The 12,710-nt window shown below is 38.4% G+C and overlaps 1 protein-coding gene and 1 pseudogene across 1 annotated transcript; one reads left to right on the top strand and one right to left on the bottom strand.

Annotated features, from left to right (window-relative positions):
* Positions 1 to 691: 691 nt before the first annotated feature.
* LOC127636309 (protein FAM136A) lies at positions 692 to 2,697 on the bottom strand. The gene is made up of 3 exons (XM_052116769.1): positions 2,366 to 2,697; positions 1,354 to 1,494; positions 692 to 1,253 (listed from the first exon to the last, which is right to left on the bottom strand). Exons 1-3 carry the CDS (start codon positions 2,450 to 2,452, stop codon positions 1,065 to 1,067), a joined length of 417 nt encoding a protein of 138 aa, XP_051972729.1. The 5' UTR covers positions 2,453 to 2,697; the 3' UTR covers positions 692 to 1,064.
* Positions 2,698 to 2,748: 51 nt separating this feature from the next.
* LOC127636304 (prenylcysteine oxidase 1-like) lies at positions 2,749 to 12,654 on the top strand (annotated as a pseudogene).
* The last annotated feature ends 56 nt before the right edge of the window (positions 12,655 to 12,710 follow it).

Here is a 12,710-nt window from a genome sequence, read left to right as displayed (position 1 = left end):
GGGGGACCCCGAGGCGTTCCCAGGCCAGTGTGGAGATGTAATCTCTCCACCTAGTCCTGGGTCTTCCCCGAGGCCTCCTCCCAGCTGGACGTGCCTGAAACACCTCCCTAGGGAGGCGGCCAGGGGGCATCCTTACCAGATGCCCAAACCACCTCAACTGACTCCTTTCAACGCAAAGGAGCAGCGGCTCTACTCCGCGCTCCTCACGGATGACTGAGCTCCTAACCCTATCTCTAAGGGAGAAGCCCGCCACCCTTCTGTGAAAGCCCATTTCGGCCGCTTGTACTCGCGACCTAGTTCTTTCGGTCATGACCCAACCTTCATGACCATAGGTGAGGGTAGGAACAAAAATTGACCGATAGATCGAGAGCTTTGCCTTTCGGCTCAGCTCTCTTTTCGTGACAACGGTGCGATAGAGCGAGTGCAATACCGCCCCCGCTGCCCCGATTCTCCGGCCAACCTCCCGCTCCATTGTCCCCTCACTCGTGAACAAGACCCCGAGGTACTTGAACTCCTTCACTTGGGGCAAAACCTCATTCCCTACCTGGAGTACGCACTCCATCGGTTTCCTGCTGATTCCCACAATTATGTGTTTTTGGCTAAATGTAATTATTTTTGTATCAAAGTATAGAAATCCTAACAAGAAGACAGAAAAAACCCCACATTGACAACACAAATTACACGTTCACTATTTATCATCATTTAATTATTTGGAAATGTCTAGGTCATATTTCAGACCAAGATCAAAAGAAAAATATCAATTCTTTTGTATTTTATGTTGCATTGTGAGATTTTGGTACATATACCCAAATTTGAATTACCGGTACCATAATGTAAAAATTCTCATTATTGTAATTAGTATAGTAATTAAAATGATCCTGTCCCGACACTTTTTTTTAAATGAACAAAACAGCAAATACTATGATGTATAAAACAATTGCACTTTAAAATAAAATAAAAAATCATCACAATGTGGTGATAGCAAAGAAGAGCAAGTTCTTCCATCTAGTAAAGACACGAGTCCCTAACAATCATTTTGTTTAGCCTCTGTGTCAATTATTTCTTCACTGAGGTATTGAGTTCAAGCTGTCTTTCAGTCTGCGGGTCATACTGGGCAGCATGTTGAGGTGCTCGTCCACACAGCTGCACACACAGCGGTCTATCAGCGCCCGCACAGCAGGCTCCTTCGCTCCGGAGTCGAACAGGTCCTTGGCCTTGTCGTTACAGTGCATTGTACATCTTGAGAGACGGTCCTGTGGGTGGATAAGTAGCTTTTATCAATATTATTTCAGACAGAAGATTTCTGGCAGCAGACAGGCCACATGAAACATGATCTTACCAAAGTCAACATACCTGAAATTTTTCAAGCTCACTAGTGACCAGTCCTTGAGCTTTGGCCAGTGGTGTATGGCAGCGCTCTATACACTGATGCACCTGGTTCATGGAGTCGCCGGGATGCTCACAGCATTCTGCACTGCAGTGGAACATCCGTGCCTGAAAACAGATGGAGGAATGTTAGTGTTATGAGCTGTTTACTGAATGAACCATTGATCAAAAATTAAACCACATTTTACTCAGCTTAAACGGAATTTTCCCAGTACATTAAATAAATAAAATGAAAGAACACTAAATAATAATAATAATAATAATAATAATAATAATAATAATAAACTATTCGGGAGTAGGTGACGTGTCAAATGAATTTTCTGTTTTTATTGGGATTTTGGTTCAACAAAAAACTGCATCTGGGATTTTATAAATTTTTGACTCTTTGGCTTTGTCTGCCATAATAAATTTTGGCTCTTTGTTTATTAATTGTTAGATGTGTTAGAGAAAGATGGAGGAATACTAAAGAAGTGGGGGCATAATGTGGAGGTCCCAGGTCACTAAAGACCCTATGCATTTAAGTCCAATTCTTATATAATTATTATAAATACAGTTTTTATTACCCAATTTGAGAGACTATGTGGAATATGCATTTGTCTCACCACAGGACTATTTAAGGGATTGACAAGGTAGAAATAAATTATGATCTAAAGCATACACTTTCCCCAATGCATGTATACAATTTAACATAAAACTTTGACATTAAACAAAATTAATACATTTATGTCCATGTTATTTGTCAACAACGTTAAAACGTGATTTAATCGACACACTTCTATGTTGAACTTGGAAGTGATGATATTTATTTCTTTAACATACTTCAGAAAAAAAGGGTTAACCTTTCTTTCATTTTATTCCCATACCGTTCATAATAAAGGCATGCAATTTACCTTAGATTAATGTACATCCATAAGTAACTTCAAACATGTTCTTAGTTTCTTCTATAATCTATAAAGAGTAACTCCAGAATAAAGGTTACCTGCATTTTACGGATGTGATCTCTCTCCAGACTCTGAACCATATCTTCCACTGACTTCTGCATTCGAGCCTGTTGTGCTTCTGCCATTCGTGATCTCAGATGAGCTATTGTAGAAAATCTGCTTTTATTTCACTAATAAAGCTTTTACTTTAACTAGCAACGCTACAAAGCTATAAATCGAATCTGACATCTGTTGCTAACAAAGGGCTGAAAAATCATTGGACTAAAATAAATTGCAACTGAATTTAATTTCACATTAATGGAAATATAAATGCAGGACTTCAACAATACTTCAGTAAGGTCACCTCCTACTATCCCTAGAGCACACTACCAAGTGGATCACACCACTTCCGCCACCATGTGTGTCTCATTTCCGGTTCCGTATTTCATCTAAATGACGAATCTGCTGCCGCTGGATTTCATGCACCTGTCTTAATGCACTTTAATATTTTTATGTCGTAAAACTATTCATTTGGACCCTTAAAGAGGTAAGATACAGAGCATTTTGACAGCTGCCAAAACTTAAACACACCGTATTTGACAAAGTCGGCATGATATTTTATTAAGAGTTGTCTGGGAGTAAACTTATTTAACTCTTACGTGTTGCATCGATGTGACTTCTGCTGTTCTTCGTCCTTTAAATAAGTGATTAGGGAATTATATATATTCTATTTTATTATAGCTGCACTTGAGCAGAATGTTGAAATTGTGAACTGTATTTATGCTTTCATATTTGCGTCCAAAAACTGTAAGGTTGACAGTAACCAAATTATTTTTACATTTTCTCCTCATTTACTCACCCTCATGCCATTCCAGATATGTATGACTTTCTTTCTTCTGCTCAACACAAACGAAGATTTTTTGAATAATATTTCAGCATAGGTAGGTCCATACAATGCAAGTGAATGGTGACCAGAACTTTGAAGCTCCAAAAAGCACATAAAGGCAGCATAAAAGTAACCCATAAGACTCCAGTGGTTTAATCTATGTCTTCTGAAGAAATCAATCAGTTTTAGGTGAGAACAGACCAAAATGCAACTCCTTTTTCACACCAAATCTTGACATCAGCAGCCCCCTTGGCAATCGTGATTTTAAGCCGTTTCTAGCACCATCTTGTGCTATGCACGTGCTTCAAGCACTAGGAAGAGTAATCGAGCGTGAAATCATGATCGCCAATGATCTGATGTCAAGATATATTATTAAAAAGGATTTGCATTTTGGTTTGTTCTCACCTAAAACTAATTGGATTGCTTCAGAAGACATGGATTAAACCACTGGAGTCTTATGATTACTTTTATGCTGCCTTTATGTGCTTTTTGGAGCTTCAAAGTTCTGGTCAACCATTCACATTGTATGGACCTGCAGAGCTGAAATATTATTTAAAAAAATCTTTGTTTGTGTTCTGCTAAAGAATGAAAGTCATACACATCTGGAATGGCATGAGGGTGAGTCAATTATGAGAGAATTTACATTTTTGGGTGAACTAACCCTATACATTTTTACAGATGTCAATATTTGTCCATCACTAAATCCCCGGAATGGCTTCGAGAAACCTGTCATTGAAGACTCTTCTCTTCCTTGGGCTTTGTCAAGTCGGACGCAGGGGTTTGGCTTCAGCTCCGGAAGTTAAAGAGTCACCAAAGAAAATTGGTATGGCCACGTTCATATGATGCATGTATTGCGAAATAACTAATTGCAGATAAAAGGCTTACCATGTGCACGTTGTTGGGATCTGCCTAAATTGAGGGACTAAATGTCTGTTTCTTTCTCAGCAATAATTGGAGGAGGTATAGGAGGCACGGCTGCAGCATATTTCTTGCGGCAGGAGTTTGGGCCAGGAGTGAAGATTGACGTGTTTGAGGCGGCGCATGTTGGGGGGCGTCTGGCTACAGAGAACATTGGAGGGTATGAGTATGAGACGGGAGGATCCATTATTCATCCCCTCAACCTGCACATGAAGCAATTTCTGGACAAACTTGGTTAGTATTCACTTCCTCTCAAGCTGCTGCTGTTTAAAAGCTCATGGTGTACTTCAAAACACACAACTGGATTCTTTCACTTTAGTCTTGCTGAGCCAAACTTTGTGTCTTATTTTGGCAAAATAAACATCCAGTTGTTGAAAAACCAACAACTGCATTGTAGACAACTAATTTGATTGGAACTGTAACTGATTTGGAACATGTTTTATTGGGGACATACCATAGACTTTTTTTATATAAAGCTAATTTTAAGTACTCTAGAATAACCCAAACCCACACTGTAACCAACATAATGAAATAACTATATCATTAGATGAAATTAATAAGCCTTATCCTTTCATCAGGTTTGTCTCCACGAGCTGATTTAGCTTCTAAAGTGGCCATATTTGACGGAAAGGAGTTGACTTTTGAAGAGAGTGACTAGTTCATAGTGAATTTTATACGCATGCTGTGGAGATATGGATTCAACTTAATTCGGATGCATATGTGGGTGGAGGGCATTCTGGACAAGTTTATGAGGTTTGTTTGTGATGTTGCTTTGTTTTTGAGTATTATGGTGTATGATGGGATGTATTTAACCAATATCCTTTATCAGTTATTGCTAAGGAACTTGTAAAATCTAAATGTGTATAGTTATATTAAATATCACAAGTCTTGTCAAGCCACTACACTCTAATTTCCACATGATGCATGTTAGGATATAAGACAAGAATGTTTAAAATAGAAATCCAAATACTGTACATCAAGACTTTGATGATAAAAAGCTAGAAACTTATCCATCTAGAAATGCTATGCCACTGAAATTATGACCATTTGAACAACTTCAATGCGCAAATACAGTGGCAAGATAATGTTTGTGAACCCTTTGGAATTAGCAGTTTTCTGCATTAATTGGTCATGAAGTGTGACCTCATCTTCATTAAATTTACAAGTATAGACGAAGCACAATGTGCTTAAGCTAACAACCCACAAACAATTATAATCTTTCATGTCTTTATTGAAGACATGCCATTTAACATTCAATGCCAAGGAAAAAGTAAGTGAACCCATAGTCTAACGACATCAACAAAAGCTAATTATAGTCAGGAGTTGGCAAACCTGGCATCCAATTAATGAAACAAGATTGGAGATGTGGGTTAGAGCTACTTTGACTAATAAAAAGCACTCAAACATTTTGAGTTTGCTATTCACAAGAAGCATCTGCTGACGTGGACCATGCCTCACAAAAAAGAGATATCTGAAGACCTACGATCAATAATTGTTGCTTTGCATAAAACTGGAAAGGGTTACAAAGTTAACTCGAATAGCTTAGATATTCATCTGTCCACAGTTAGACACATTTTCTTTAAATGGAGATGATTTAGTACTGTGGTTACTCTCCCAAGAAGTGACCGCTAAAGACTTGAAAGAATCATTGCAACTGTTTAACATCTCTGTTCATGAGTTTACTATACGGAAAACATTGAACAGGCATGGTGTCCATAGCAGGACACTACGAAGGAAGCTGCTGCTTTCCAACAAAAATATTGCTGCATGGCCGAAGTTTGCCAAAGACCACCTTGACACTCCACAACGCTACTGGGAAAATGTTTTGTGGACTGATGAAACTTAGGTTGAATTGTTTGGCAAGAACAAGCAGCACTACGTTTGGTGCAAAATGGGCACTGCATACCAACATGAAAACATCATCCCAACTGTGAAGTATGGTGGAGGGAGCATCATAATATGGCTTGAATTCCCAAGTTTATCAAGTTCTCCTACAGGATAATATCAGGGTGGCTGTGCGACAACTGAAGCTCAGTAGAAGTAGGGTGATGAAGCAGGACAATGAACATAAACAACGAAGTAAATTTAATGGGATGTGTTCAATAAAGACATGAAAGTTTATAATTGTTTGTATGTTGTTGGTTTAAGCACATTGTGCTTTGTATATACACTCACCTAAAGGATTATTAGGAACACCATACTAATACTGTGTTTGACCCCCTTTCGCCTTCAGAACTGCCTTAATTCTACGTGGCATTGATTCAACAAGGTGCTGAAAGCATTCTTTAGAAATGTTGGCCCATATTGATAGGATAGCATCTTGCAGTTGATGGAGATTTGTGGGATGCACATCCAGGGCACGAAGCTCCCGTTCCACCACATCCCAAAAATGCTCTATTGGGTTGAGATCTGGTGACTGTGGGGGCCATTTTAGTACAGTGAACTCATTGTCATGTTCAAGAAACCAATTTGAAATGATTCGAGCTTTGTGACATGGTGCATTATCCTGCTGGAAGTAGCCATCAGAGGATGGGTACATGGTGGCCATAAAGGGATGGACATGGTCAGAAACAATGCTCCGGTAGGCCGTGGCATTTAAACGATGCCCAATTGGCACTAAGGGGCCTAAAGTGTGCCAAGAAAACATCCCCCACACCATTACACCACCACCACCAGCCTGCACAGTGGTAACAAGGCATGATGGATCCATGTTCTCATTCTGTTTACGCCAAATTCTGACTCTACCATCTGAATGTCTCAACAGAAATCGAGACTCATCAGACCAGGCAACATTTTTCCAGTCTTCAACTGTCCAATTTTGGTGAGCTCTTGCAAATTGTAGCCTCTTTTTCCTATTTGTAGTGGAGATGAGTGGTAGCCGGTGGGGTCTTCTGCTGTTGTAGCCCATCCGCCTCAAGGTTGTGCGTGTTGTGGCTTCACAAATGCTTTGCTGCATACCTCGGTTGTAACAAGTGGTTATTTCAGGCAAAGTTGCTCTTCTATCAGCTTGAATCAGTCGGCCCATTCTCCTCTGACCTCTAGCATCAACAAGGCATTTTCACCCACAGGACTGCTGCATACTGGATGTTTTTCCCTTTTCACACCATTCTTTGTAAACCCTAGAAATGGTTGTGCGTGAAAATCCCAGTAACTGAGCAGATTGTGAAATACTCAGACCGGCCCGTCTGGCACCAACAACCATGCCACGCTCAAAATTGCTTAAATCACCTTTCTTTCCCATTCTGACATTCAGTTTGGAGTTCAGGAGATTGTCTTGACCAGGACCACACCCCTAAATGCATTGAAGCAACTGCCATGTGATTGGTTGATTAGATAATTGCATTAATGAGAAATTGAACAGGTGTTCCTAATAATCCTTTAGGTGAGTGTACTTGTGACATGAAGATGAGATTGCATTTTATGAACAACTAATGCAGCAAACCAGCTATTTCTAAAGTCTTTACATTATTCCTTGCCACTGTAATGCAAATTTTAAGAATTTATGAAAGTGATTTGGCCTCAATTATTTTAATTGTAAGTTTTTTTACTGTATCCACAGTTTTTGCTATTTTTAAAATATGCTAAGGGACAAGTCAAAATATTTTTTGTGTTATTAATCAACATCATGGCACCAATAATGTTGATATAACTTGTATTGAAACGTGTATGTATTGAAACTGAAACTCATATTAACCCATTTGGCTCCTCTCTATAGGATATATCAGTACCAGCAGTTTGGCTACTCATTCTCTAGTGTAGAGAGCCTGCTGCATGCTATGGGTGGAGATGGTTTCCTCACTCTGGTCAATCAGACGCTGGAGGAGGCCATGCTGGCTGAGGGCTTCACACAGGTTTTTCTTAATGACATTGTAGCGCCTGTCACACGTGTCAACTATGGCCAGAGTGTCAGAGTCAATGGATTTGTGGGTATGCTTGTACTACATAGGATGTTTGTGTTGCAGTCTTATAGCTTTAACAGTGATTGCCATAGGAAACAGGTGCTTTATTTTAGAGCACATAACACAGATTAATACCACATATTGTCATGCATTTTGTGAATATGGTGTATTCCTCTTGTAGGTGCTGTGGCTCTAGCAGGAGCTGACGCAGGTTTGTGGGCAGTGGATGGAGGAAATAAGAGGGTTTGCTCCGGGCTTCTGTACCATAGCACAGCTGAACTTGTCCCGGCTCGTGTCACTACCATCTCTGTGAAGATGAGACCATCTAAAATTGGTAAAGTCATTCAGTGTTTATTTTATTACTGTATTTTTCTGAATATAAGTTTAATTTTTTTATAGCTGTCAATTGATTGCAATTTTGAATCAAAATAATTACATGATATGCTGATTAAACAAATTAATGACAATTAATCACATATATTATTATTTGCTGAAAAAGGCCCCCAAATAAAGATGATTTAATATATAATACTCAAAATAATGTACATAATAAATATAACAATTCAGACAATTCAAAGACATTGCGTTATTATGTCAGTCAAGTAAAGCATTGATTAGACAATACAAAAAGCTGCTTTAGGAAGTCAGTATATTGTTAAGTTTATTACCATATCATTGAACATAAGCCTATCATAGCAATTAATTTAGAAGTTTGTCAGTCTGTCCAGGTAGACTTAAAGGGATAGTTCACCCAAAAATTAAATAATTTATTCAATCTCATTATTTACTCACCCTCTTGCATCCCAGTTGTATGATATTTTTTCTTCTGCTGAAAAAAAAGATTTTAGAAGAATTTCTCAGCTCTGTTGGTCCATACAATGCAAGTAAATGGTGGCCAAAACTTTGAAGCTCCAAAAATCACATAGTCAGCAAAAACCGTAATCCATACAACTTTAGTGGTTAAATCAATATTTTCAGGAGTGATATGATTGGTGTGGATGAGAAACAGATCAATATTTAAGTTATTTTTTACTATAAATCTCCACTTTTACTTTCACATTTTTCTTTAGTTTTCACTTTCTTCATGCATATCGCCACCTACTGGGCAGGGAAGAGAATTTATAGTAAAAAAGGACTTAAATATTTATTTGTTTCTCAACCACACCTGTCATATCACTTCAATAGACATGGATTAATCCACTGGAGTCTTATGGACAACTTTTACACTGCCTTTATGTGCTTTTTGGACCTTCAGATTTCTGGTCACCATTCACTTGCATTGTATGGACCTACAGAGCTGAGATATTCTTTTAAAATTTCTGTTTGTTTTCAGCGGAACAAAATCATACAGAGCAACTTATTCAGTGTAAGATAATTGATGTTGGCCAGACAAACACACTGCACACCAAAATACATACTGTATGCTTACACATAAACAGAAAAAAAAAACATAGAGTAATCATTAACTAGCTAATTAGTCTAGAGCCCAACCGTGATTAGGCTATTGAAATGCTGCAGATGGGTTGGCGATATACCATTTATATCAATATGCTAGTAGAAATGTCAACTAGTACAACATTTTGAGTATAGTTTCTATTACAGTTATGCAAAATGCTCTTTGTTTTGTTTTTTCAATCTATCAAAATTACGAAGTTGTTTGTTTTGGAGTTATTCATCAATGTATTAATAAATTCTGTAAATAACGAATAAACAATCTGGTTCCGATCACTCAACATTCTGAGAGAAAAAAATGTGAAGATCTTTGTAATAATAAGTTACGTCCTACATGTTGTGGTGGTTTGACTTTTCCACTTTAAGCATATGAAAAACGATGGAGTTTAAATATAATGGATAACTATTTATTAAAAAGGACCCACTTCATACTACAGTAGGTTTCTTTGACTACTATTTACTTAAGCATTCGATACAATGTACTTATTATGTACATGCATCTTGTTGCTTTGTACTTATATTTAAAGTATGCGTTTAATTACATCTGTATTTACACTGTTAGCTTTACCCCAACCCCGACCCATAAACTAAACTTGAACACCTAAACCTACCCGTACCTCAACCTCAGTTGCAGAAAATGTGAATTTTGTGAGAATTTTGCAGAACAACATGTAGTTACACTATAAATACATTTGTAATGTATGTATTTTAATGTTTGTACATGGGAGTTAAAAACACCTTAAATAAAGTGGGACCATTAAAGAAAGTATTTTATTTATTGATAACATTTTTCATTTCAACGGACATGCCAGCTCTACCATTGCATAGTTTTAAAACAAAAAGGAAGTCGTGATATATATCATATCAAAATTCAAGAATTTTACCATTTGAATTTTTGCTTATATTGCCCACCTCTAATTGTGCTAACAACCAAGATTACTCTTGCTCTCCGTAAAAATGTTCAGTTATTGAACTGGATAATTAGAGCATAGCAAATAGTGTTGCAAATTTTCAGAAATATCCTTGATCAAAAGATCGGTTAAAATTGAGGTATCATTCTTGTCTGAAGCACAACTGTGCGGGACGAGCTAGCCCAAATATAGCAAGCATCAACTTTGACTATGCATTCATGTGTTTTCTACATTTTCAAGCCATTCTATTGCTTTTGTAATTAATGCGTCTCCACAACCTGATAAAATGAATCTTTTATCCTCTTTCAGGTTCAGTTGATACTTTCTACGAGCTGAATTACGTCGGCAAATCTGGCGCTTCCCATTCCCTATATGACATTGTTATAGTTGCCACACCTCTCCACCAGGGTGTATCTGACATTCATTTCTCAGGCTTTTCCCCTTCTATCCCATCCCACTTCCCTGGCCGCTACCACCAAACGGTGGCCACCCTGGTCCACGGTCTACTCAATGTGTCCTATCTAGGCTCCACAGACAGACCTGAAGACTTTCTGGTTTCTGATGTCCTAACAATGGAAAACAAAGCCTCAGTCATCCACAGCCTGAGCTCTCTTGCCCCAGTGCACATTCCCAAGGGCTACTCTCAGCCCCCAGCCAGCCAAAGCAAAGTGTGGAAGATCCTCTCCTCTCAGCCACTTTCTCAGGAGCATCTGCAGCTGATTTTCCTTTCCTGGGACTCCGTGTCAGAGAAGCGCTGGCTTGCGTACCCCTCCTACAGCCAAATGCACCGTAAAACACCTCCATTCATCCTCCATGATCGCCTGTACTACCTCAACGCTGTGGAGTGGGCGGCCAGTGCAATGGAGATGAGCGCCATCTCCGCCCGTAATCTGGCCTTGCTCGCCCACCATCGCTGGTATGAGCAGACGGCCGAAATTGACCAAGAGGACCTGCACGCCAGACTCCGAGGTGAACTTTAACAGAGCAGAGCTGTCCATTTCACCAGTCGACCTCTCTCATCAACAAGGCTTTTCCATCCACTGAACTGCCGCTCACTGGATGTTTTTTGCCCCATTCTGAGTAAATTCTAGAGACTGTTGTGTGTGAAAATCCCAGGAGATCAGCAGTTACAGAACTACTCAAACCAGCCAATCTGACACTAACAATCATCCATGCAAATATCTAATCAGCCAATCGTGTGGGAGCAGTGCTTAAAGTCATGCAGATACAGGTCAGGAACTTCAGTTAAAGTTCACATCAACCTTCAGAATGGGGACAAAATGTGATCTCAGTGATTTGGAGCGTGGCATGATTGTTGGTGCCAGATGGGCTGGTTTGAGTATTTCTGTAACTACTAATCTCCTGGGATAGTAAAAAAGGTTTGAAATATTGATCTGTTTCTCACCCAACGTGACTGAATCTCTTCTGAAGACATCACTAGAGTCGTATGCATTACTTTAATGCTGCATTTATGTGATTTTTGTAGCTTCAAAGTTCTGGCCACCATTCATTGTAGAGGTCCTAAAAAGCTGAAATATTCTTCTAAAAATCTTCATTTGTGTTTAGCAGAAAAAAGAAAGTCACACATCTGCAATGGCATGAAAGTGCGTAAAAGATGAGAATTTTCATTTTTGGGTGAACTATCCCTTTAAAGTCAGACATTTAAGAAAATCCCAAACTTAAAGCAGTAGTTCACAGGAACATGACAATTCTTTCTAATTTTCTCACCCACATGTTATAACAAACAAAAGGAGAAGTTGGGCAGGATTTGACATTTTACTTTCATTGCTTTTTTTTCTCCATACAATAAAAGTAAATGGTGACTGAGGCTAAAGTCTACCAATAGCCTGGTAATATTTGCTTCAGAGACCAAAATGTAACAGCAGAGCTGTTGGCGTAAGAAAAATCATAGACTGAGCGCTAGAGTTTTGTGAGTGACTTGTGTGCTACCAACTCACAGACTGCAATAATTCCAACTATTGACTCATGAGGATGAGCTCAATATAAGTTTCTTCACTTAATTTCATGCAAATTAGACTTTCTGATCAATGTTTTCTTTTTATATGTTAACTTTCTGGATGTTGAATGCACTGATTTCATTTGTTTGTTTTATTTATGTCAACCAGTTCTTAAAAGTGTTATAAAATAATAGAGTGATGTGTTTTATGGTTGGTTTTTTATAAACTGATGTCAAAAACAGAAGTGTTACTGACAGGATGTTGCTTAAATAAAAGAAATAATCAACCTAAAATTCTAATTTTTAGGTTGATTATTTTTTTATGATGATATCACCAAAAAAAATAATATATGTAACGTTTACTATTGCAATAAAAAGTTA

This window comes from Xyrauchen texanus, chromosome 44 (assembly GCF_025860055.1).
Source record: "Xyrauchen texanus isolate HMW12.3.18 chromosome 44, RBS_HiC_50CHRs, whole genome shotgun sequence".
NCBI classification, from domain to species: Eukaryota; Metazoa; Chordata; class Actinopteri; order Cypriniformes; family Catostomidae; genus Xyrauchen; species Xyrauchen texanus.
Note: the sequence above shows the minus strand (reverse complement) of the source record. Positions and strands in the feature narration are given on the sequence as shown.

Excerpts from the sequence above, each read along its gene's own strand:
- LOC127636309 (XM_052116769.1), bottom strand. The coding sequence starts at position 2,452 with ATGGCAGAAGCACAACAGGCTCGAATGCAGAAGTCAGTGGAAGATATG. Across the intron at positions 1,495-2,365 it reads ATCACATCCGTAAAATGCAG|GCACGGATGTTCCACTGCAG; the intron begins GTAACCTTTATT and ends ATCTGTTTTCAG. Across the intron at positions 1,254-1,353 it reads GTGAGCTTGAAAAATTTCAG|GACCGTCTCTCAAGATGTAC; the intron begins GTATGTTGACTT and ends ATCCACCCACAG.